The following is a 20,521-nucleotide window of genomic DNA, read 5'->3' on the forward strand; positions in this document are numbered from 1 at the left end:
GGGTTTCAAAATCATTTAAGTAATATTAACAAAGACTAGAGCTATCCAATAACACAGAACCACAACATGCTTTTTTTATCGTGAGTCTTTCGATTGGCTGGAAAATCTGGATACAACGCCAAAACATTTGAACATCAACATTCCATTTTCAACATTATTAGGTATTGTTAGCTGCAGGAATCTCAAGTGATATACGTCTGCATCATTTAGATTGGTAACAGCACTAAAATCAGTAACAGCTCGTGATTTATCCCGTAAGTGATATCACGTCAAATAAATCAACATCGTTATACAATTGTTGTAGAGTCGTAAACATTCCTTGTGAATGCAGTAACATCGCATTGTATCTGGTACGTAAACGTGGCAATTTTCTTAATACATGTACTTTAAATAACAAGAAGGTTTGTTGTGAAATTACAGTATGTTACAGTACCTATAGATGATATGTCTTTATATTCCTTTATATCCAATGTAAGCTTGCCACTAAAGTTTAATTTGGTCGCTTTCCGCAATCTGCTTTTTACGATCTCTACCAAACCTGAGCGCGAGTGAAAAGCCAAAAAGAGGAGATCAAAGGAAATTGTATATCCTCAAAGGTTTGGTACTCATATTTTATCGAAGTTTCAAATGAAAAGTAAAGTAGTTGTAAGGTACAAGTCTAAGATTTAAAAGTGTAGAGTTTAGACTTCTAAAAAGTTGGTCCAAACACCTTTTGATTTACTTGTCACCTTAAATTGTGTTAGCATCGAAAGTATTGAACGATTAACATTTCGATATTAAGTAGTAACAATTAATTTAAAACTCCATGTTATATAGTGGTTTCTTAGGTTTACGCGAATGTTAGACATTGAAATGAAACGACTTTTTACGGATTTTATCGCGGTTTAATTTTTGGTTTTAGTTCCCGACGTTTCGACACCTTTGCAGGTATCATGGTCACGGGCAGACTGAGATGGTGTTCGTCTTGACAGAAGATGTTGCTCGTTCTACCTTCATATTTTTAATTAATTATTTATGGTCCGACCTACGCAGTATGAGCTCACTGTGTCGTGGTGTCTTGCAGCGCTGCTCTTGGGTTTAGCCTTGAGTTTTTGTATTATTGGGTCCCAAGTAGGTGATATCTTCCAGCCATCTTCTCTATTGAAATTAGGGTGTTTTTTAATCTCAATAGCCTCGCGAAACATCCTTGGTAGGAATTTGGATTCTTTAGCGAGGATCTGTGGTTGATCAAATCTAATATAATGGCTGGAGCCTTCAGCATGTTCGGCGACTGCAGACTTCGTTGAGTTGTCGAAACGTCGGGAACTAAAACCAAAAATTAAACCGCGATAAAATCCGTAAAAAGTCGTTTCATTTCAACTCCATGTTATCATTGACGAATTTATAAGAGTTCTCACAACGTGCGATTATATAGTTTTTAATAATGGGTACTAAAAAATCTAGCAGTTACGAGCGGAAAAAAATACATTCTTTCATCATATAATTGCATTACAATGCCGTCTAGTTAAGCTTTCATCGATCATTACTAATCATAGGCCTACTGATTGACGGACACGGTCGAGTGATTATTGCAATAATTACTAGGTTGACAAGTAGTGAGGTTGCGTCTTATACCCAAATTGGCTACAATTTGCCAATTTGGATAAGTGGCGACAATGTTATGATTTGTTAAAAACGGCGATATTATTCTATTTTTGTAGAGTTCTGGCCCAAAGGGAACTTAATTACTGAGGCTCTGCTGTCTGTGTATTTGTCACTAGGCTGTATATGGTGTATGTGTGATGGTTGAAATTTTATTCAGATGTTGTATTTCTGTTGCCCCTAAAACAGACACTAGTTCTTCAAAACAGTCCTTCCATCAATTAATTCAGCCTATCGAGTTCCACTGCTGGACATATTCCTCTCCCAAGTTGCACTACATCACCTGGTCCTCCGCCTTCATTCCGAGCCAAGAATACATGCCTAATTCCTTTCATATAGAATAATCCAAATGGGACAACGCCAATAATGTAACTAACAAATTCAATGCAATTTTAATTAGATTCAGTAGAAGGGGTCATCAGAGAAAATTCTATAACATGCATATGCAAATACATTTATGTATCGGAGCACCAATTATTCTAATTGTAATTACAAATAACCTAAAACATAGAGTTACCTATCAACTCGTTAAATAAGTTAAACATTAATTCATTAATGAACCGAAAAGCCCTTTAAACAATTGAATGGTATCGTGTATACGAATATGTCGCGTGTAAGTGCATCTAAGTCAGGTGCACAGAGTGGGGTCCTTCGTTTATAAGGCGACAGCGCTAGTGCACGTTGCCGGGAGTGTGTTGTGTAGTGCACCTCAGATACAAACATGCGGGTGAGTAGAATTTACGACACATTTTGAGATTATTTCGACTATTTTTAGGACTTTTGTGGGAGCTTTTCGAGGATTTTTTTGTTAGGTAAAATTATTTTTGGTTAATTTGGCAAAAATACTGTAATGCGAAAAATAAGTACCTATTTAAAATAAGGAAAATAGTTATTTTTCGAATGGAAATCAATTGGGAAACTGGAACTTAAACCGAAATAAAATAAAAGCTTTTTCGTCTTTCTATTTGGCAAAAGAATTGGGAATCAATTTAATTCACTTTTACTATGACAAAATAAGGACATTATTGAGCAATCCACAAAACTTTGTTAAATTTTCTAAGACTATTTCGCAAATATTGGCAAATACGTGTAGTATTAACGACCGACAAATAAACAACCTTACCGTGGTTTAATGTTCAGTTTTACATAACTGTCCTTTTGCCTACACCGAGCAAACTAAAGTCAAAAGGCCTACAACTACCTATGCAGCTTTTGCGAAAGTGAGACAGCACAATTTGCGGTGTATAGCGGTGTCCCGCTTATACAAGTAACAGCCTCAGTGTAAGAGGTAGTAGGCTCCCAGATCCTAAACACGGAAACAGTCTAACGATATAAATCACGTCCACAACCAAACAGGTTGGTCTCGACATTAAAACCTCTTTTGAGGCGATATATCAAATTGAATCCTAGATAGTTTTTACTACATCCGACGTCCGCGGACATGTACGGCGGTTTTAATAAGGACTTTTAAACATCTACATTGCATGTTAGTACTTAACTACATTTACTTAATCAGAAAAATCTTTAACTAGGATTTTAGTAGAAATAGACAAAGTGGTTTCTTAGGTTTACGCGAATGTTAGTCATTGAAATGAAACTTCTTTTACGGATTTTATCGCGGTTTCATTTTAGATAGTTAGTCGGCAACTAAAATCTAAAATTAAACTGCGATAAAATCCGTAAAAGTAGTTTCACAGCAAGAAATAAACAAGATACGAATTTTGATGTAACCTTAAAATTATACCGGACTTTTTGGCTAAGTCATTTTAAGTTTACTATGTATACACTATTTGTTAAATTAAATTCGAAATCGCAAAACATGATTTTATTTCGGACATGTAAATCGCTTCATACATTTTTAAATAGAGATAGAATCTTAAATGGACTCGTGATTTTCAAGAACCTGAATAGGAACAGCATTTTTTTTCTTTTATGCTATCCGTCGTACTATCCACCCAGAGAAAAATCATTCAATAAAAAAATATAATTGTTAATGTTCTGTGTTTTTTTAGACATTTTTGGTGCTAGCATGCGTGAGCGCCGCTGTGGCGGTGGCAGTACCTGTTGAATATGGCGGCTACAGTTTTGCGCACGCGCCGATCGCCGTCCATGCCCCTGTAGTGCACGCCGCGCCCGTCGTACACGCTGCGCCGGTAGTCCACGCTGTACATGCTGAGCCTATTGTGAGTACTTGGGTATTGTTATCAGTGATTACTTCTTTAGATTTGGTAATTATTAGACCTCTTTAAGTTACACATATCGATTAAACTCCAGTTGCTAATAAGGTAGGTCTCAATCAAACGCTGCTGCTATGCGCAGGCCACAAAGGGCCATTGCACAGCGGGTCGCAAGGGCCTATCGCACAGTGGGTTTCGCGGCGGCGTGCGCTCTGGCGGGAACCCCTCCTTGGGAGCTCGAGGCTTGGGTGCTCGCTAGGGTGTACGACTGGACGGCGGGGCAGAGGGCGCTCAACCAGCGCCCTGATCCGATAGAACGCGAGGAAGTGCGTGAGGAGGCGAGGGAGGCAATAACTCAGCACTGGGCCGATGATCTCGCCTCTGCAACGTTCGGCCGCCGGACGCTAGACGCCATCGGGCCCGTCCTCAAGGATTGGCTCGATCGGCGACATGGTTGCCTCTCCCTGCATCTGGTGCAGGTGCTGTCCGGGCATGGTTGTTTCGGATCTTACCTGCACCGGATTGGGAGGGAGGAGACTCCGCAGTGCCACCACTGCGAAGCCGCGGTGGACACGGCCGAGCACACCTTGGAGGAGTGTCCATCGTGGGACGCACCCCGCCGCACCCTGATGGCAGCGGTCGGAGACGACCTCTCACTCCCCAGCGTGATTGCTGCCATGCTGGGGAGTGCGGAGGCATGGGAAGCGGTAGCCTCCTTCTGTGAGGTCGTCATGTCACAAAAGGAGGCAGCGGAGCGCATGCGGGAGGACGACCCTCTCGCGGCGCCGTTCCGCAGACGAAGAAGGGGCGGAAGACGGCGAGCACAGCGCCCGTCCTCATCTGCCCCAGGGGGTGATCAGCGGGCGACAGGCGCGGGGGCGCCACCGCCTGCATCACAACTATCACCCCCCATGCTCCGGCCATTATAAAGCACCCTCCCCTCTGGGGGGGAGCTTGAGGGGCTTGCCGCAAGGCAGGCAGTCGCCGGTGGGGGACTGGACGACATGGACTCCCAGGCCCCCTCCACTCAGGCGAGGTCGGAGTGCCGCTGGGTCTTTTTAGTGGGTATACCGGGAACGTCGTTTACCGGGGAGTCCCACATACCCCTCTCTCGCCCCCCGGCGGGAAGGGGATGCGTAATAGCATTTTTTCCCAGCGAAAAAAAAAAAAAAAAGAAGGTCTCAATCCTTATAATATTAAGTGCGAGTATCCTAACATAGTATGATTTTTTAATAATGATAATTATAATAATTCGCTAATACTGACACTATAGATTTCGAAATTGGTCCATTTATATCATACCTAATTTGATATTTGGGCCACTTTCGAACCGTCAGACTAAAATTATATTGAAGTAGTGTGAGAATGTGAGAATTAACGTTCTGATTAAGAAGTTAACAATTTCTTGACCTTACGATATTGTTGTATTTTGGAGGATAGAACACCTTTTATTTTACTTTTAATGACAATGGTTGTGTAGAGCAGGCAAACGTTGAACTTGTTTTAGAGTTACTCATACGTGTTACTATGGAGTGTAGTACGAGTATTACGTCTGACACTTGCTAACCGGGTAAAGTTGGTAAATGTACCAGTTGACCATTTATACAGAGATAGCAATATTTGATGACAGCACTAGCTGTTGCTCGCGGGCCCGCCCGCTGCAATTTGAAAATTATTTTACGGGAACGTAAAATTGGGACAAAAACTATCCTATTTGTTAATCCTGGTTATAAACTATTTGTGTAACAAGTTTCATCTAAATTGGTCCTGCGGTATTTGCGTGAAAGATCAACAAACATTCTTCAACAAACTTTCACGATTGTAATATGAACATGATTCACAATTAAAAATACATGGTAGAGAAATTTGATTATGAAAAAAACTCACAAAGCAGATTGCCGTTTAACATTTGTTTATGGCTTACTGACACTTCTGATTACATAATAGTCAATGCGCGCTCTTGAGTTTGTAGATATCGTAAGAGATTACGGAGATTAACCATACAACTAGTTATGGCAGTGTACAGATTAGCTGGGCTTTGGCGCCAGGCTTACGTGACAGCTTTTAATAGCTATCTCTTTGTTAACCTGTTTGCTTACCGTACAAAATACAAGTATTCACAGAGGTTCGTAAACGACTGAAGTTGCTAGAATCGTCGTCGTCGATGACTTGACATGCTCTCGCCATTAAAATTCCAGGACTTAAAGTATTAATTCTTGGAATCTATAATATTTTCCCAGGCCTATCCAAAGTACGCGTTCAACTACGGCGTGAAGGACCCTCACACGGGCGACATTAAATCACAACAAGAAGAGCGTGATGGTGATGTCGTTAAAGGTAATTTGTTGAATGTCATAAACACTTCTAGCTTAGCATAGCTTTACTATACATTTTAGATTTAAAATTACCCGTCCAATATAGTAAATGCGCCGAGCGCAAGCACGTTTGCATATTTGGCCTAGTGGTTCCTTAGCCATCAACCAGATTAGAAGGTTTTTTCGGCTACTTGTTTTGTATACGCCAGTAACGGGCTATGAATCAGGATTACAGATATAAAGAATAAAAGGAAATAAGTACTTTTTCGGTGTAATCTTGTTAACTATACTAAAATATGTCTTTATAATTTCAGGAAGCTATTCTCTAGTGGAACCGGACGGCTCAACCCGGACCGTTGCGTACTCCGCAGACGATCACACCGGCTTCAACGCGGTCGTGCACAAAACCGGACACGCCGTCCATCCGGTATGATTCAATACAAGTTACTACGTAAAGCTAAATCGGACCTTTAAATGCGGTAAAGGTATTGAGTACGTCCCAAATGTAGACATATTATGACTACTAGCTGTTGCCCGCGACTTCGTCCGCGTAGTTAGAAGATATAAGTTATAATTTATACCTGCCTTCTATCTTTCTATCTATCTGCCTTCTATCTATCTTGTAGGATTCAGTCAGCGTTTGCAATGTAAGCGCAAAAAATGTGTTTTTTTACGACCTCACATTAGAAACCTCCAAAATTGTAGATTATGTGTTATTCTGATATATAAGCTATATTGTGTGAAGTTTCAATCAAATCCATTCAGTAGCTTTTACGTGAAAGAGTAATAAACATCCATACATCCATACTTGCAAACATTCGCCTTTATAATAGTAGTAGGATTTTTTGTAGACTCTTTTTGCAAGGTCATTCGAGAATTTTGGATAGAGTTCGAGAAGCGATAGAGAATTGTATCTAATAGGCAAAATCCTAAATAATTTATTTAAAAATATCAAGCAGAAATCGGAAAATAAGTTCTTGTGGAATGAATTTAAAAATTAAATCCTGATTTGGCTTAATACATCATGTTAGCTTAAATATACATGATGCCTTATTGCCAAATAAGGGTATAGTAGCGGTTTCTCATATGTAACCAAAAGAGTTGTTTGGCGGACCACACTTCTCGAGCTACAGTGATTAGCAAAAAAGAACCTTATGTGGATAACATAGGTGCCATGTTAACGTGAATCCACGTGAGGATGAGTTTGTATGAGTCAGTTCATCCGCATGCCGCATCCTTTGATGTAACTGAACATGTTTATAGAAGTATGATTTTTCTCCGATAACTTGTCATGGGCATTACTAAACGCGATTTCTCTGCGATTGCGAGCCGACTGCGAATCTTGCGCAAACACTAATGGCGTGTACTTATAAGGTATCGATACTTATAGATCTTGGTCAAACTGCTACAAATAACTCAGATAACAACCTTTGGCAGTTCCGAGAAAAATGCCCGAGAAATATTTGAATGGTTTGCTCATTCATGAGACAACATGACTAGGGCGAAAATTTTCGAAGATTCTTTTTTGGACATAGAAAGTACCTTGATATAATATTTTGAAGGCCTATGACGAAAAGTATCAAGAAGAAAATATTCGGAACTCATAAACCTAAGAAATACCACGGTTGAGTGATCATGGCATTGAACTGACTATTGACTCAACACTTAGAAATTCTTTGCTTCAGTACAGTTTGGGAATTCACTGTTCTTTTTCCCAAGGTTAAAAATAGTTCTGATTTTTACTTTTATTTTGTTTTCATCGTTCATGTTATTGTGTTTCCCATTGTCTCAGGGTTACGTTCCTGCCTATACTACGATATCTACAGGCTAACTGGAGTAACTATATGATGAATATTGATGGTCCTTTTAACAATAAAGTATTTTATTGTTCCATTTTCACTTTTTCAAACGATTAAATAGTAATCAGTGCCGTTGCAGTCTATAACCCTTTTACCTCAACAAAAACTATATTCCGCAGTTAGAATTCGAACAAGCCACAATTTTTCCCTATGCAGTACTTTGATTTGCGGGCCCATCAGCGCTTTTCTTACTATGGCTGTGACTTGAAAGTAAAACTGACAAACTTCAAAACTTCGCACATACTAAATCCATAAAATGTTTTTTTTTTTTACAGCAACAAGTAGCGGTCGCGCACGCAGCACCAGTAGCCCACTACGCTCCAGCCCCCATCGCTGTGGCATCCTACGGCGGCTACTTACACTAAACCACCACGGACTTATAGCCCTTTGCAAGAGCGACACTTAGCTCCGTATGGTTCTATTTGAATCTACATTTCATTAAAAAATGACACAGAAAATCCTAAAGACGTCATTTAGCTGATCGTCGTCCTTGCGTCGGACTATTAATCTTTTAATCATAACGAAACAAATACTCTATAGATTACGGTCTTAATATACTTTATTTTTAAGTTGGTTTTAAATGTGAAGGGATAGACTTGAGCGTTGATATAATTCCACGATAGAGTGGTGCCACTTGATTAACGACTTCCCTGAATGACTTTATAACTGAGACTGGACACCAAATCTGGAATCATTCAACGCTAAGAATGTTAATGGATTACGTATAAATACTGTGTGGAATGATTTGAATATAAGAGTTTGTGGATATTTGTTCACATTAGTGAATAACTTGCCATTGTTTAAAGCATCTGAAGTACAATTATTATTTATCTATTTGTATATTTTTTTATATTTTCATTATGATTACGTTTTAAGAGATCACTAATAGTTCATTAATGAATAAAAGGGTTTTTTGTACCGATCATTATAATGTGTTTAAGTTACAATAGAATGATATCACGAATCGAAAACTTATTCACTTACATTTGCCATGATCTCAATATTCTGACAATGTTTGTTTTTGTATTACTAAAATTCTGTCGATAATGTTTTGCAACTTAATAAAATGTAATTTTGTAACTATTACTTAAATAGATCGCTGTATAAATATAATTATTTTTATCAATGTGCTGTTTTATACATTTGCCCTATCATTCATTTATCAGTAAGGCATGTCTTCTATGGATAATGAATAAATTAAAACAAATTAGAAGTCAGCTATCAAAAAAAGTTATGATTGTTAGGAATCGATCCCTTTCAATTGACACTTAATTATGTAAAGGCCTAAATTAAGCATAGACTGCCCACAGAGCTACCAAAACTTTTGCGTCAATACAAAATCCAAGTACCCAAAACCTTAGACCAGATGAATCACATATTTTTTCAAACTACCTTAATACCTGAAGTGACAAATAGCCCATTAACTTTCATATGACGCACAACACCACCGTAGGCCTATTAAATGATGGTGTAATTAATATGGTTTCTTACAAGTACAATATAATCCCCTTATTCAATTTAGAGGAGAAAAATGTCGAAACGATCAGCGTATTGATCTTTAAAAGATGATGAGGTGATGAAACGATGATTAGGATCAGGATTGATTAGGATCAGGATGTTCTTAAAGAAAAACGAATGGCGATGCAACACTTGGGTCCGTTTCGAACATCAAAAGCCAAAATTTTAGTTCAATACACAATTAGGAAACGCTGCACGAAGGTTTTGTTAAAAGGTTGTTTTCACCCTGAAAGGCAGCTTGAGTAGGCTTCCGAGGTGGATCCCGGGACTCTGAGATTGTTATCTTGAATGCAACATTTCTACAAAGAGGTAAATGGTGGTGGAGATAGCGCAAACAGATCGACGTGAAAATCTTTAAGAGAGTTCTTGGTCCAGATTAGTAGGTACATCTTCTTCATGCTAAAATTATAATGAGAATATGAAAGTCTTAGAATTTTTGTTACATTTGTGAAGGATGTTGTTCCTTTATTTATAAAGAATTATTATTTTTGATAACTTTTTTAATCAACAAACCCAAAATGTATGGCGATAATTACTGTTTATCCGCCTAAAACTTCTCATCATTATAAAATATTATCGTAAATCTCCAAGTTAGGTAATGATATAATTTAAAAGATCAATCAGGATGAACGCAGTTCGATAACCTATGTTGACTTTATTTAGTTGTAAGTTAATTTATGAAGCAATAATATAATTTATTTGGTCGTTTACTACAAAACAAGTTTTTTTAACCATATCTATTAGTTTGAATTTATAATTATTCTTGTTGGTTTTATGTTTCCTTTTTTGGAAAGATCAGTTAATCACTTCATTAGCAAAGATGTCGCCGGCTCTATCTAACCTGACTGAGACATTTGATGATTTGAATTAATGTAAAATAATTCGCGAAGTATGAACTTTAATACATGAGTTTAAATGCCCCAAAATAATAGCTTAGTGGGTATCCTATATGATAAGAAATAAGTTAAACTACAACTAATTAAGGTTGGTTAGTTTAGATTTGAAATATTTTTCAACAAATAATTATTATGAGTATGAAATAAATTATGAGTATTTAAAATAATATAAATATTCTTATTTAGGAAACGACAGTTCTGAACCGATCTAAAATATGTATCTGATATACATTTCTCTCAGCGATGACAAAGACTGCATGATAGTTTAGGAAGAATTGTTATCTGTAAGGCTGTTAAGCCAAATAATGAAAAACAAAAAGCCAGAGTTAATTGAAGCGAAGAAATAACAAAAACAATTCTTTTAACAGTTTTACAATCTCATGATTTGAGTCATAAAAGCAATCAAATAAAATTTTGAATTGCTGTCGATAATGTTATTCTCATAAATAAATATATTGTTTTCAAAGCATTTTTGTGTAGGCGATTCCATAGAAGGAATATACCAAAACAGTCATTTTACGGTATCTTGATTATAAGACAGAATTGTCATTTTATTGTCATATCAAAAATGTTCAAGGTGGTCATTCTAACTGCAGAACAATGAAAGAACCTTTAAATAAAATTATGTTCTTGTGAACAATTTTACTAAGGCATAAATTGATATTGAAATTTTAAGGTTGTAAAAGTGTTGGATTTGTCGATGTACAAATGTAAATTTGGTTCTCAAAGTAATGCTTGAAACCTAAAATCAGTGTTTATTATCAAGGCTGTCTTGTTTATACAGGTTAATAAACTTTAATCTATATGTATATACTAATATATAATGCTGAAGAGTTTGTTTGTTTGAAAGCGCTAATCTCTCTTTTTGTGTTGTATAGAACATTTACCGAGGAAGGTTTTAGGCTATATACCATCACGCTGCGACTAATAGGAGCGAAGATACAATGGAAAATGTGGAAAAAACAGGGAAAATTCATGTTCGAGGGCTTCCGTTGAAAAAATCCTAACTTATATCTTCTAACCACGCGGACGAAGTCGCGGGCAGCAGCTAGTAATAAAATAAAATCATAAATATAAACGAATAATAGAATCATTTAAATGTCATACGCATACATTAATACAATTTACGACTACATAAATTTAAACCTGCGCTTTTAATTTACAAAACATAAATAAACTTAAAGATTCGTAATGAATCAATTTAGCCAGTATAATCGACGTTGACTATCTGTCTATCCTTGTTTGCACATATCTAATAAACATCAAATTGACTTTACAATAGCTATCATCCTATATAGAGCTTCTGTATAATTGATTAACACGACTTTTCCCATTCGATTCTCATTTACGTGACTTTTATCGGCTATAAGATAGTATACCATATAGGCTCCTATCCTGTTTCAGGGTGATTCTGAACGAAAAAAGTTTATTGACTTAATTTTTATAAAATGTTATGTTAATTTAATCATTCATTATCTGCAAGCTTTTTTACTGAACTGTAAATGAATATAGCCAAAGTAAATGAGCAATAATTATAATAAATAGAAAGTAATTTAATCATTTAACCACTACAGTTAGTATAAATAATTTGGTAAGGGTATGATTTTATTAGCTCGAGTTATTGTAAGTGACGTATTTCCGTTGACGCTTTTTCAAAATGAACTCTTGGTACGAACATAAATTTGATGGGTGACCAATTTATGTTACTAATGTTCTTTTTCCGCCTATTTATCCAGAATCCTCAGTATCGCGAGTCCAACCAGCACTTGACCGGTTCTGTTTTCCGGAGAATCACCCATCACCTAATATGACATCACTCGAAGAATACGGGCGAAATTGCCTTCACCCACATATTTTACGAACAAGTGCGTGGCCGGTGTTTTTTTAAAGACACTAAAAGGAGAGGTGGATAAATATGTTCATTCATGTGGACGAAGCTCACAACACTGTGCACACTTCCGAAGTTTGTGTTAATTTGTAGATTTATTTTTTAAAGGAATTTAATCGCTATGGACTGTGTTTTAAAGGTGAGAATTGTTTGATAATATTTAATCTTAGTCAAATAAAGTGAAATAATAATCATGTTATACTTTTTATGTATGTAATAACAATGACGTTAATTTGTTTCGTATGCTTTAAAAATAATATCAGAAAGTAGTTTTTCTATGAGTACAGGATAATATATTATTATATTGCAAGGATTGCTGACTATGAACTAATAGGTGAAAATCTTAAATAACTCTTCCTAGTTTATTCTTGAGATATTCTTAATAGGAATGCCAAAGTATTTAGCTAGGGAATAATTGTTAATATTCTAATGCAAAAACGCTAGCCTGTGTTAAAAGTTCCAAAAATTTGCGTTAAAACTTAGCTTTAAGTTTTGCATGATTGTTTAAATAATTGTTTTAAGTATTCATTTTTAAACATGTCTGCATTCTCTTAACGTAATCCATGATGATGGAGCAGTTTTGTCCAAAACATTTTAAAAGAGTTTAATGTAATCACTTTTTTGAGCTTTACATAATCGATATTTACGACTACTTTTTATATTGTTTTACTATACTTTGGGAATACCTAAAACATACCCAATAAATTAAGGCAACTGAACAAAAAACTGCAATTAAAACATTAGTTTTTTTGCGAGCATGCGTATAATACGGACGTTTAACTAATGGCGGGTATTACTCAAACTGACATAAATGTACACTAATGTGCGCGTGAGTCGTGAAATAAATGCTTATTATTTTGCCGGCATACTGTCTGTAGGTATTATGAGCTTTAACAGTTGCCGGCGTGGAAGTGAGAGGTCGTAATAAACAGTGTATCGCTCTCTCGCTTATATAATTAATGCTGGTTATAATTTTCATGGCATAGCATAACACAATTTAAATAGTTTTCATGGATCTATCGTGGATTAAAGTTGAAATATGGGGTAAGGCCGATGATAAGTGGTAATATCATAGCGGGTGAGGAAGGAAGATGCAAGACCAGTCGACGGCATGTATTGCGCCATCAAGCTTCCACAACCAAGTGAGGGTATTCCAAAAATAATTAGCACATTGTAATAAAAGGCTATTTTGTTTTTCAGATTTTCTTAGTGGTCTCTTGCTTGGCCGCAGTACAGTCGGCGCCCAAACAGAAGAGGCTCACAGTCGCTGAGAATGAACCGAATCATTATTACAATAACAACGATGGTAAGAAATGAATAAACGTGTGTCTCAAAACATCCGTGTTGATTCGCAAATGGTCTTAAAGTCCGTTGCTGATGTCTTTCGTCTGATTTATTATACTTTTCCTAATTCAATTTCCCACTTGTAGTGGAGAAATATAATTTCTACTCCTCTTTATTGCCGATTAGTTGTTTCGGTTTCCAAAATTGACAATCGATTTCCTCGGAAGCATCCAACTTAAGTGATAGTTGTTTACATTGGTTAGATCCAGCTCGTCCTTTTACTATCCCAAAACTGCCTGACTGCATTGTAGACTAATTAAAAAAGTCCAAATCGGCCGAAAGGTAAAATAAAGATCGCTTTGCCAAGAAAAGACAAAAACAGCTTTTGGTCTTAGACGAAAACCAATACTATCACATTTCTATATATTCCAGGTCATGGAATATATTCCTTTGGTTACGACGTATCAGATGTCGCAACTGGGAACACTCAGTACCGCTCAGAGCAGCGTTACTCCAATGGCACGGTTACTGGCGGCTATGGTTACGTAGACCCGAATGGTGTACCACGGAGGTTTCGGTATATTGCCGATAAACTTGGTTATAGGTGAGAATATATTGTTTTGTTTTATCTTCATCATCAGCCCGTTACAACTGGCATTCAGACATGCCTACTTTGGTCATTGGAAAATTTAATAGAATTCTGCCGTGGGGAGGAATGGTTTAATACACCGTAGTTTTCTACGTTCCTTTTTGCTGGTTACCAGTCATTGGCTGGCTTTCATTGTTTGCAAACTGCAGCACAGAAAAACATTTACCCGTTGAAAAATAATAATAGATTTCCTCCGCTGACATGGCGAAATGGCGGGAAGGCAAAAGCAGTAAAGCAATTGCAGATTTACGCTAAAAATATTGAACATAACACAAATTAACAACTTATTACACATACCTTATAATATTTACAATTCTTTATTTTGAAAGATATTAATACGGCATATACCGCCTTTAAACCAAATATACATTCGCGATCAGTACTTATTGCTATTGGGGTTTTCAAGGCGCTGCCGTACTAACCCGCAAAGAAGTATCTTTACTTTAAATGAACTTCCTTATTTAAAATACATTATGTCATTTCTTGCAGGGTATTCCCAGACTTACAAAGGAATCAACCCTACGTCTTACCTCATTCTGGGACCGAAGCTACTGAGTCATCCATCACTTGGACAAGACCTCCAAAACCTTACAAGAACAAAGTTATCAACAACTTTGTTGCACAACTTGGCACAATATTTGCTAAAAATAGTCTCATTTGAAAACAATTTGTTGACCCACCTTTGAGTCGTAAAGCATTTAATTTTGTTCATCATTTTCACTTTAGTTTTTAATTATTTATTTAATATTTAATTTAAAGCCGGCAACTATTCATTTCATTTTTCGATTCTTATTCTTCATTTATATCTTCTTCATCATCATTATTATCATTTGCTTCAACTAGTTTTCCATTATCCTTTAGAATTAATTATATTTTTCATGACCCTTCAATATTCTCGTTACTAAAAGCGCATCGCATTACTTCATATTGAAAATAAAGTTTGCTATATTGTGCAAAAAAATGTTTCTATTAACTATTCAAACTAAAAAGGTTGTAACAGATAAAATGCTAAAAGAAATTAGAAGAATAAAACTAAGTGGCACTGTCAAGGAATTGTGAGACAGAATGAAACATTTCTAAGTGTGAATTGTTTTTGATATTTTACTGCAATGAAGTGCATCAAGTCGAATAAAAAGCATTTGTTCAATTTATGTGTGTTTCCTTTGGTCTTGTTTACAACTGTAAAATGTAAGTTTTAAAATAAATGGAGTATAGAAAATCATCATATAAGGACCAAGTCGTCAGATACTGTCGACAAAGAATATAGTATTGTACTCATGTACAGAATTGTATTTGGTCCAAACTAAAATAAGCAAGTGGTCATAGACATTTACTTTGCTTTCTAGGTTATCCTACAGGAAAATCAGATTTAGACACTCAACCAGAATTAAGGGATGAGAAACACTTTCCCAATGGAACTGTGGTTGGGAAATACACATACATGGATAATGAAGGGAATCCCATACAAGTCAAGTATTACGCGGATGACTCGAGTTACGGGTAAAACATAGTTTTGTTAATTTTAGTATTTGTAAATTCGAATAGAAAACCAGGTGATCAGTATGATATAATATAAATTGCAAGTAGCTTAGTTATATAGGTAACCCAATTACAGTTTTAGATACTATTGACAATGTATCAACAGAAATTAGAAAGTTAATCGTAATGAACGTAATAATGTAGTGATATTTTAACCTAACCTAACTGTATTCTTTGGGTATATTACAGGGTTGAATTAAAAAGTGTCAAAGTAGTGGACTCTACCGGTGAGCCTTTGGCAGCCCCTGTCCAAGCTAATCAAAACATTGCAAATACCATTCAGAATATGCAGAACAAATATGACTTTAAAAGCGCAGAGCCTGAAGCTAAGGGTGCTACTGAGCTCCTAAATAACAATGCTCCTACCACAGTGTTCAAATACAATAATAAAAACAGCGACCCATTCGATTTCTTGAACAAGGAGATGGGTAAAATAAATCGATATAAAATCGAGAAACCCAACCCTGATTATGAGATTTATTATCAAAATGAACTTAAGGGAGCGAAAAAATGCGGCAAAGACAAGGTCCGAGTGTACATCGATAAAGAAAAAAGGAAAATTCGCAATGTAGTCAACAATTATGAAACTGATAAGTTTTGTGAGCAATTTTAACAAAATAATGTACTTATTGTTACAAATAAAACGTGTTTATGGTTTACATGTATTTTATTTATCAATTTACGATTCTTACAATAACTGGAATCTGGTTACTGACTTTACAAAGACTACTAATAGCTGATCTCTTCACTATGAGACACTCAGATTTCTCATGAAGAGATGATGGGTCTTGCTTTTCTCTAATGTGAGTCGCGTTACCTATGTAACTGTAGCCTCGTTTTGGGTTTTGTCCCATCACAGTTATCTGGAGATTCAAATGATATAATTATTTTCTATGCTAAAAATAGTATGATTACTTAGGATGTAATGAAAGCTAATTTTTGTCTAGGTATTCGAATGAAAGTTTCTTCTTGCGAAGAATCTATGGGGCTATACCTATTTCTGGTAGTATAATACTTACACTGTACACATTTTCTTCATCGTCTAACTTGCATAACCATAGCAATAAAATGTCCTCATCATCATCACATATCGCCTTACTTTTACAAGATTTCTGACTGTTAGCTTTACTCAAACATTCAGCATTCACCTGAAAGTAGGTAAAATCATCTTTAAAGATGTAGTAATAAGTTTTAATTGTATCGTAGTAATATTTACCACTTTGTCCACGTTATTATTCTTTTGCTGCTTTTCAGTTTGTGTGTGAATGCTTCTTGTGAATATTCGTGAAGAGACATATTTTATGCTTGGTAATTTAGAGGGCGTCGTCTGCAATTTTACTGCCATAAGAAGTAATAACTTATCTTCTTTAGATGCACTGAAAATATCCGCTCCTATTAGTTTCATCACTTAAAATAACACTTTTAAATTGTTTTAGAAGTCTCAGTTTACCTGTCATTTTTGATAAAATAAGTAGCTATACATTGTATTTCAGTTGTAACGCTACCGGGCTTTAATAAAACTTCTTGGGGTTCATTTTCAACCATAACTATTCTTGGCACCTTGGAGTGGTCAAAATGGAAATGTAGCGTGATCGTATTGATTGTCACCATTTTGGAACAGTTTGATACGGGACATATTACCGGTCTGCAAGAGTTAATATATTTATTAAAACATTTTTGGATTTGCATTTGGGATGATGCAATTTTTTTATATGATCATATGAGGCCCTCTTGTAGTTTAATGTGTAAATAACGAATACGTATTTTTGCTTTTGTCCTCTAAACATTAATTTGATTAAATTATCGTAATTTCTTTTTTAAATAACTTGCGCGTAGCGTCGCGTCCTGAATTTGTATTAATTTTACGAAATCGTTTGGTCATAAGCTTCTATCCTAATCTTTAAAGTAGTTTTCGGTAAATTTTTGTTTTTCAGAAAAAGTCTATAATCGCTTAAGTACAACGTACCTTAATACAACTTTGAATTTAGACAGTTCTTCTTTTGTTGCAATATTTTTGCAAGTCTCTACGGTTAACGTCTCACTGGATTTGCTCTCCAGGAAATTTTCATTTTTATATTCGATTGTTGTTTCAGGATTACTCTTTGAACCGGTAACCTGGGAAAATAATCTATTTATCAGCTGAAACTGTAGGTACTTTTGAATGATTAAAATAGTACGCAAAAAATACCTTTCCGACAATATTCCTTGCATTTTTGTTGCCCTCACTATTCGATTCTGTGGACAAATAAAAAGTTTCATCATATCACATTTTTTCAATGTTTTCAAGTCCGGATAAAAAATCCGAATAAAATAGTAGCTTACTTATAACTACTGCATCGTGATCACCGCTAGCCAAGTCCTCTGTTTTGATCGTCTCAAACGATTTCTTAGGTTCACGAATAGGATTATTAGGACCGTAGTCCCTTTCAGGTATATTATCGCCACCTTCATTCCCGTCTACTGCAACATCAAAAAAAAGAATATTTGTTATCATCGGCATCCTAATAAACACCTCCCAACCATATCTCGTCGTAGCTATTTCTTTCTTGTCCTCCCCTTGCTATGGAAGGAAATGGTACCCATTAAAACCCAATTAACTCTTAGTGTTTTCTTTAACAGGATTATAGCTCCCCTAAGTTATTTTTTGTTGATTTAAACAACTTACAGTAGAATTTTAGTTTTTATAAAGCTTTAAAAAAATAATTCAGATATGTAACTGTTACTCACTATCGTCTTGACAGGTTTTGCTTATCACATGACCTGATGCGCAAATGTAGATAACTGACTTCGCTCTGGTTCTGCATTCCGTGCATTCGATGTAATGTGTTTTCTCCGTACACGTTGCGTCATGTGGGTTTTGTATGTGAACCTAAAAAAACATAAATTGATAAATTGTTATTCTAATTTCTTGAAGCAATGATACTGTATATTTTCGGAGAGCATTAGCAAATTAACGATATAGATAGAGCTGAAGATTTGCGTATGTAAGTATCGGCCATCCTAATTTTGAATTGATTCCACGTTTTATTTTTCATTTTGCTATTAACACCAGTTTTCCATCTAACATTTAAAGGTACCGTAAGCGCTCTATTTTAAATTATATAAGCTTACTTGGTATGCTGTACTTTTGTAATTGAGGCCCACTCAGACTAGATGCGACGCGTTATAACTATAGATGAGGCTAACGGAGCAATAACTTTAAGCATTATTTCACATTCTTGCTGTTAAGACTCAGGAAGTGAGTTTGGAAACACTAAGAAATTCCAAACCATTATGTATTAAAAATGTAGTATTTTTTCTATTGCTGCTTAAGTTTTTGGAAATAAAAATCTATTAGTGCTCTATAAAGGCGATTCAAAGTTTTTATTATAGCTATAAAACAAAATCTCGATAAAACGATAAGGTAAAAGTAAACTCTCGATAAAGGTAAAAGTAGAAATCTGCGGAAGCCCTGAAAGTCGCTCCAGTTCAGTCGCTCAGTTAGTGGGTACATTTTTATTAGCTTACGCCTAAACATGATCAAGACTACAAATAACAGCGTATCTTTATTCTGTGCCAACCTATGCTAATAAAACTGCCTTAGTTCTTATGCCGTGATCATTGGAACATATTGAAACGTAGCGAAAGTGTTGCGTTCATTTCTCTTAATAGTATACCCGTGTAACACTTGCATCCGGAGTATATGACGAAATAACAAATGCAGAGCGAATACTAATAGGTGAGATATCTGATTAGTAAGGATTAGGATTACGTTACCTTTTTGAACATTGTAGCTAGGAGAATTGGTTCAATAATGCTTTATAAATTGTTCTAAAATTGTTAAATGACAATTTGTGACGGAGTGTTTGTGTCTTTAGATTGTGATTAGAATTTTATAGACGAAAGAGTATGAACGTAGCGATCTATTTGCTTTATAGAGAACAAAAAAGGTTTTACACGCTTAGGTAATAGGTTCGCGTATTTTTTATGCAAATAATTGACAACAGGTCGTAATACTCCTTTGAAAAACTTAGGCTTAACATGTTTTTTTAAATTTATGTACCCAAAAGGATAAGACAGATAAAATCGATTTAGGTTTGGACTAAGGCTAGTCTCTCTGTCGGTCTGTCATTAGGGTGTATGCAATGAACCGTGATAGTTAGTAACATTTTTGAGAGATGATGACGCTTTTACAACAAGTAATGAAAAGTAGAGTTTGAAGCGTGCGTGACCTATTTTCTTTCACAGATTATATCATCATCATCGGCCTAGCCTTTTCCTAGCCATAATAGGGTAGGCTTCCAGTCTAACCTGATTCAGCCAAGTACTAGTATTTTAAAGGAGCGACTGCCTGTCTGACTTCAACGACCCAGTTCCCGGGTAACCTGATACCCCTTACTTAGACTGGTTTTCAGACTTTCCAGTTTTGACTACCTGTAACGACCGTCAAAGATGTATGAATAACAGTCGGGACCCACAATTTAACGTGCCATTATTGAAAAATTTGCACATATAAAACATAAAACAAGTAATATGTCACTATCAGAACTTCCTTTATATAACGACATTTCGATATGTCTGCCTATGACATTTAAACAGCTGTTTACACTTAAATAGTTTAATATAATTGGCAGAAAGACAGGAAACTCGCTGAGCGGTTTGTTATTGTTTGACTTTCTAACGCCCGTCAGAATACTTTAGTAAAATAATAAATTAGAATTACATATAGTTAGAACATAACATGAGAACATTTATATATAGTTGAGTAATGAATTC

The 20,521-nt window shown here is 35.8% G+C and overlaps 4 protein-coding genes across 5 annotated transcripts; 3 read left to right on the forward strand and 1 right to left on the reverse strand.

Annotated features, from left to right (window-relative positions):
• The first annotated feature begins 2,362 nt into the window (after positions 1-2,362).
• On the forward strand, positions 2,363-8,524 carry LOC113502434 (cuticle protein 8-like). The gene is made up of 5 exons (XM_026884002.1): positions 2,363-2,368; positions 3,654-3,824; positions 6,059-6,155; positions 6,448-6,560; positions 8,268-8,524. Exons 1-5 carry the CDS (start codon positions 2,363-2,365, stop codon positions 8,355-8,357), a joined length of 477 nt encoding a protein of 158 aa, XP_026739803.1. The 3' UTR covers positions 8,358-8,524.
• A 4,861-nt stretch (positions 8,525-13,385) lies between these two features.
• On the forward strand, positions 13,386-14,888 carry LOC113502627. The gene is made up of 4 exons (XM_026884280.1): positions 13,386-13,436; positions 13,495-13,600; positions 14,011-14,182; positions 14,717-14,888. The coding sequence occupies exons 1-4, from the start codon at positions 13,386-13,388 to the stop codon at positions 14,886-14,888; spliced, it is 501 nt and encodes a 166-aa protein (XP_026740081.1).
• A 708-nt stretch (positions 14,889-15,596) lies between these two features.
• Positions 15,597-16,423, forward strand: LOC113502628 (the record flags this gene model as incomplete). The annotated part of the gene is made up of 2 exons (XM_026884281.1): positions 15,597-15,727; positions 15,956-16,423. Coding segments are annotated over 2 exons (555 nt in total), but the record flags the coding sequence as incomplete, so codon positions are not given.
• On the reverse strand, positions 16,400-19,681 carry LOC113502511. 2 transcript variants are annotated; one of them, XM_026884109.1, is made up of 9 exons: positions 19,523-19,681; positions 18,494-18,635; positions 18,089-18,223; positions 17,955-18,001; positions 17,733-17,881; positions 17,217-17,411; positions 16,983-17,142; positions 16,786-16,914; positions 16,400-16,629 (listed from the first exon to the last, which is right to left on the reverse strand). In XM_026884109.1, exons 1-9 carry the CDS (start codon positions 19,532-19,534, stop codon positions 16,441-16,443), a joined length of 1,158 nt encoding a protein of 385 aa, XP_026739910.1. In that variant the 5' UTR covers positions 19,535-19,681; the 3' UTR covers positions 16,400-16,440. The 2 variants fall into 2 exon arrangements, with proteins under 2 accessions (XP_026739910.1, XP_026739909.1); XM_026884108.1 differs by having other exon boundaries at positions 18,089-18,226; positions 19,523-19,678.
• Positions 19,682-20,521: the final 840 nt, after the last annotated feature.

The sequence above is a fragment of the Trichoplusia ni genome, chromosome 17, assembly GCF_003590095.1.
Source record: "Trichoplusia ni isolate ovarian cell line Hi5 chromosome 17, tn1, whole genome shotgun sequence".
Lineage (NCBI taxonomy): Eukaryota > Metazoa > Arthropoda > Insecta > Lepidoptera > Noctuidae > Trichoplusia > Trichoplusia ni.

What these genes read in the sequence shown, in the direction of transcription:
- LOC113502434 (XM_026884002.1), top strand. An exon ending in TGATGGTGATGTCGTTAAAG is followed by an intron (nt 6,156 to 6,447) that starts GTAATTTGTTGA and finishes TTATAATTTCAG; the next exon opens with GAAGCTATTCTCTAGTGGAA. An exon ending in CCGGACACGCCGTCCATCCG is followed by an intron (nt 6,561 to 8,267) that starts GTATGATTCAAT and finishes TTTTTTTTACAG; the next exon opens with CAACAAGTAGCGGTCGCGCA.
- LOC113502627 (XM_026884280.1), top strand. Translation starts at nt 13,386, where the DNA reads ATGCAAGACCAGTCGACGGCATGTATTGCGCCATCAAGCTTCCACAAC. An exon ending in CATCAAGCTTCCACAACCAA is followed by an intron (nt 13,437 to 13,494) that starts GTGAGGGTATTC and finishes TTTGTTTTTCAG; the next exon opens with ATTTTCTTAGTGGTCTCTTG. An exon ending in TTATTACAATAACAACGATG is followed by an intron (nt 13,601 to 14,010) that starts GTAAGAAATGAA and finishes TATATATTCCAG; the next exon opens with GTCATGGAATATATTCCTTT.
- LOC113502511 (XM_026884108.1), bottom strand. An exon ending in TCACGATGCAGTAGTTATAA is followed by an intron (nt 18,002 to 18,088) that starts GTAAGCTACTAT and finishes ATTTGTCCACAG; the next exon opens with AATCGAATAGTGAGGGCAAC. An exon ending in AAATTCAAAGTTGTATTAAG is followed by an intron (nt 17,412 to 17,732) that starts GTACGTTGTACT and finishes TAACTCTTGCAG; the next exon opens with ACCGGTAATATGTCCCGTAT.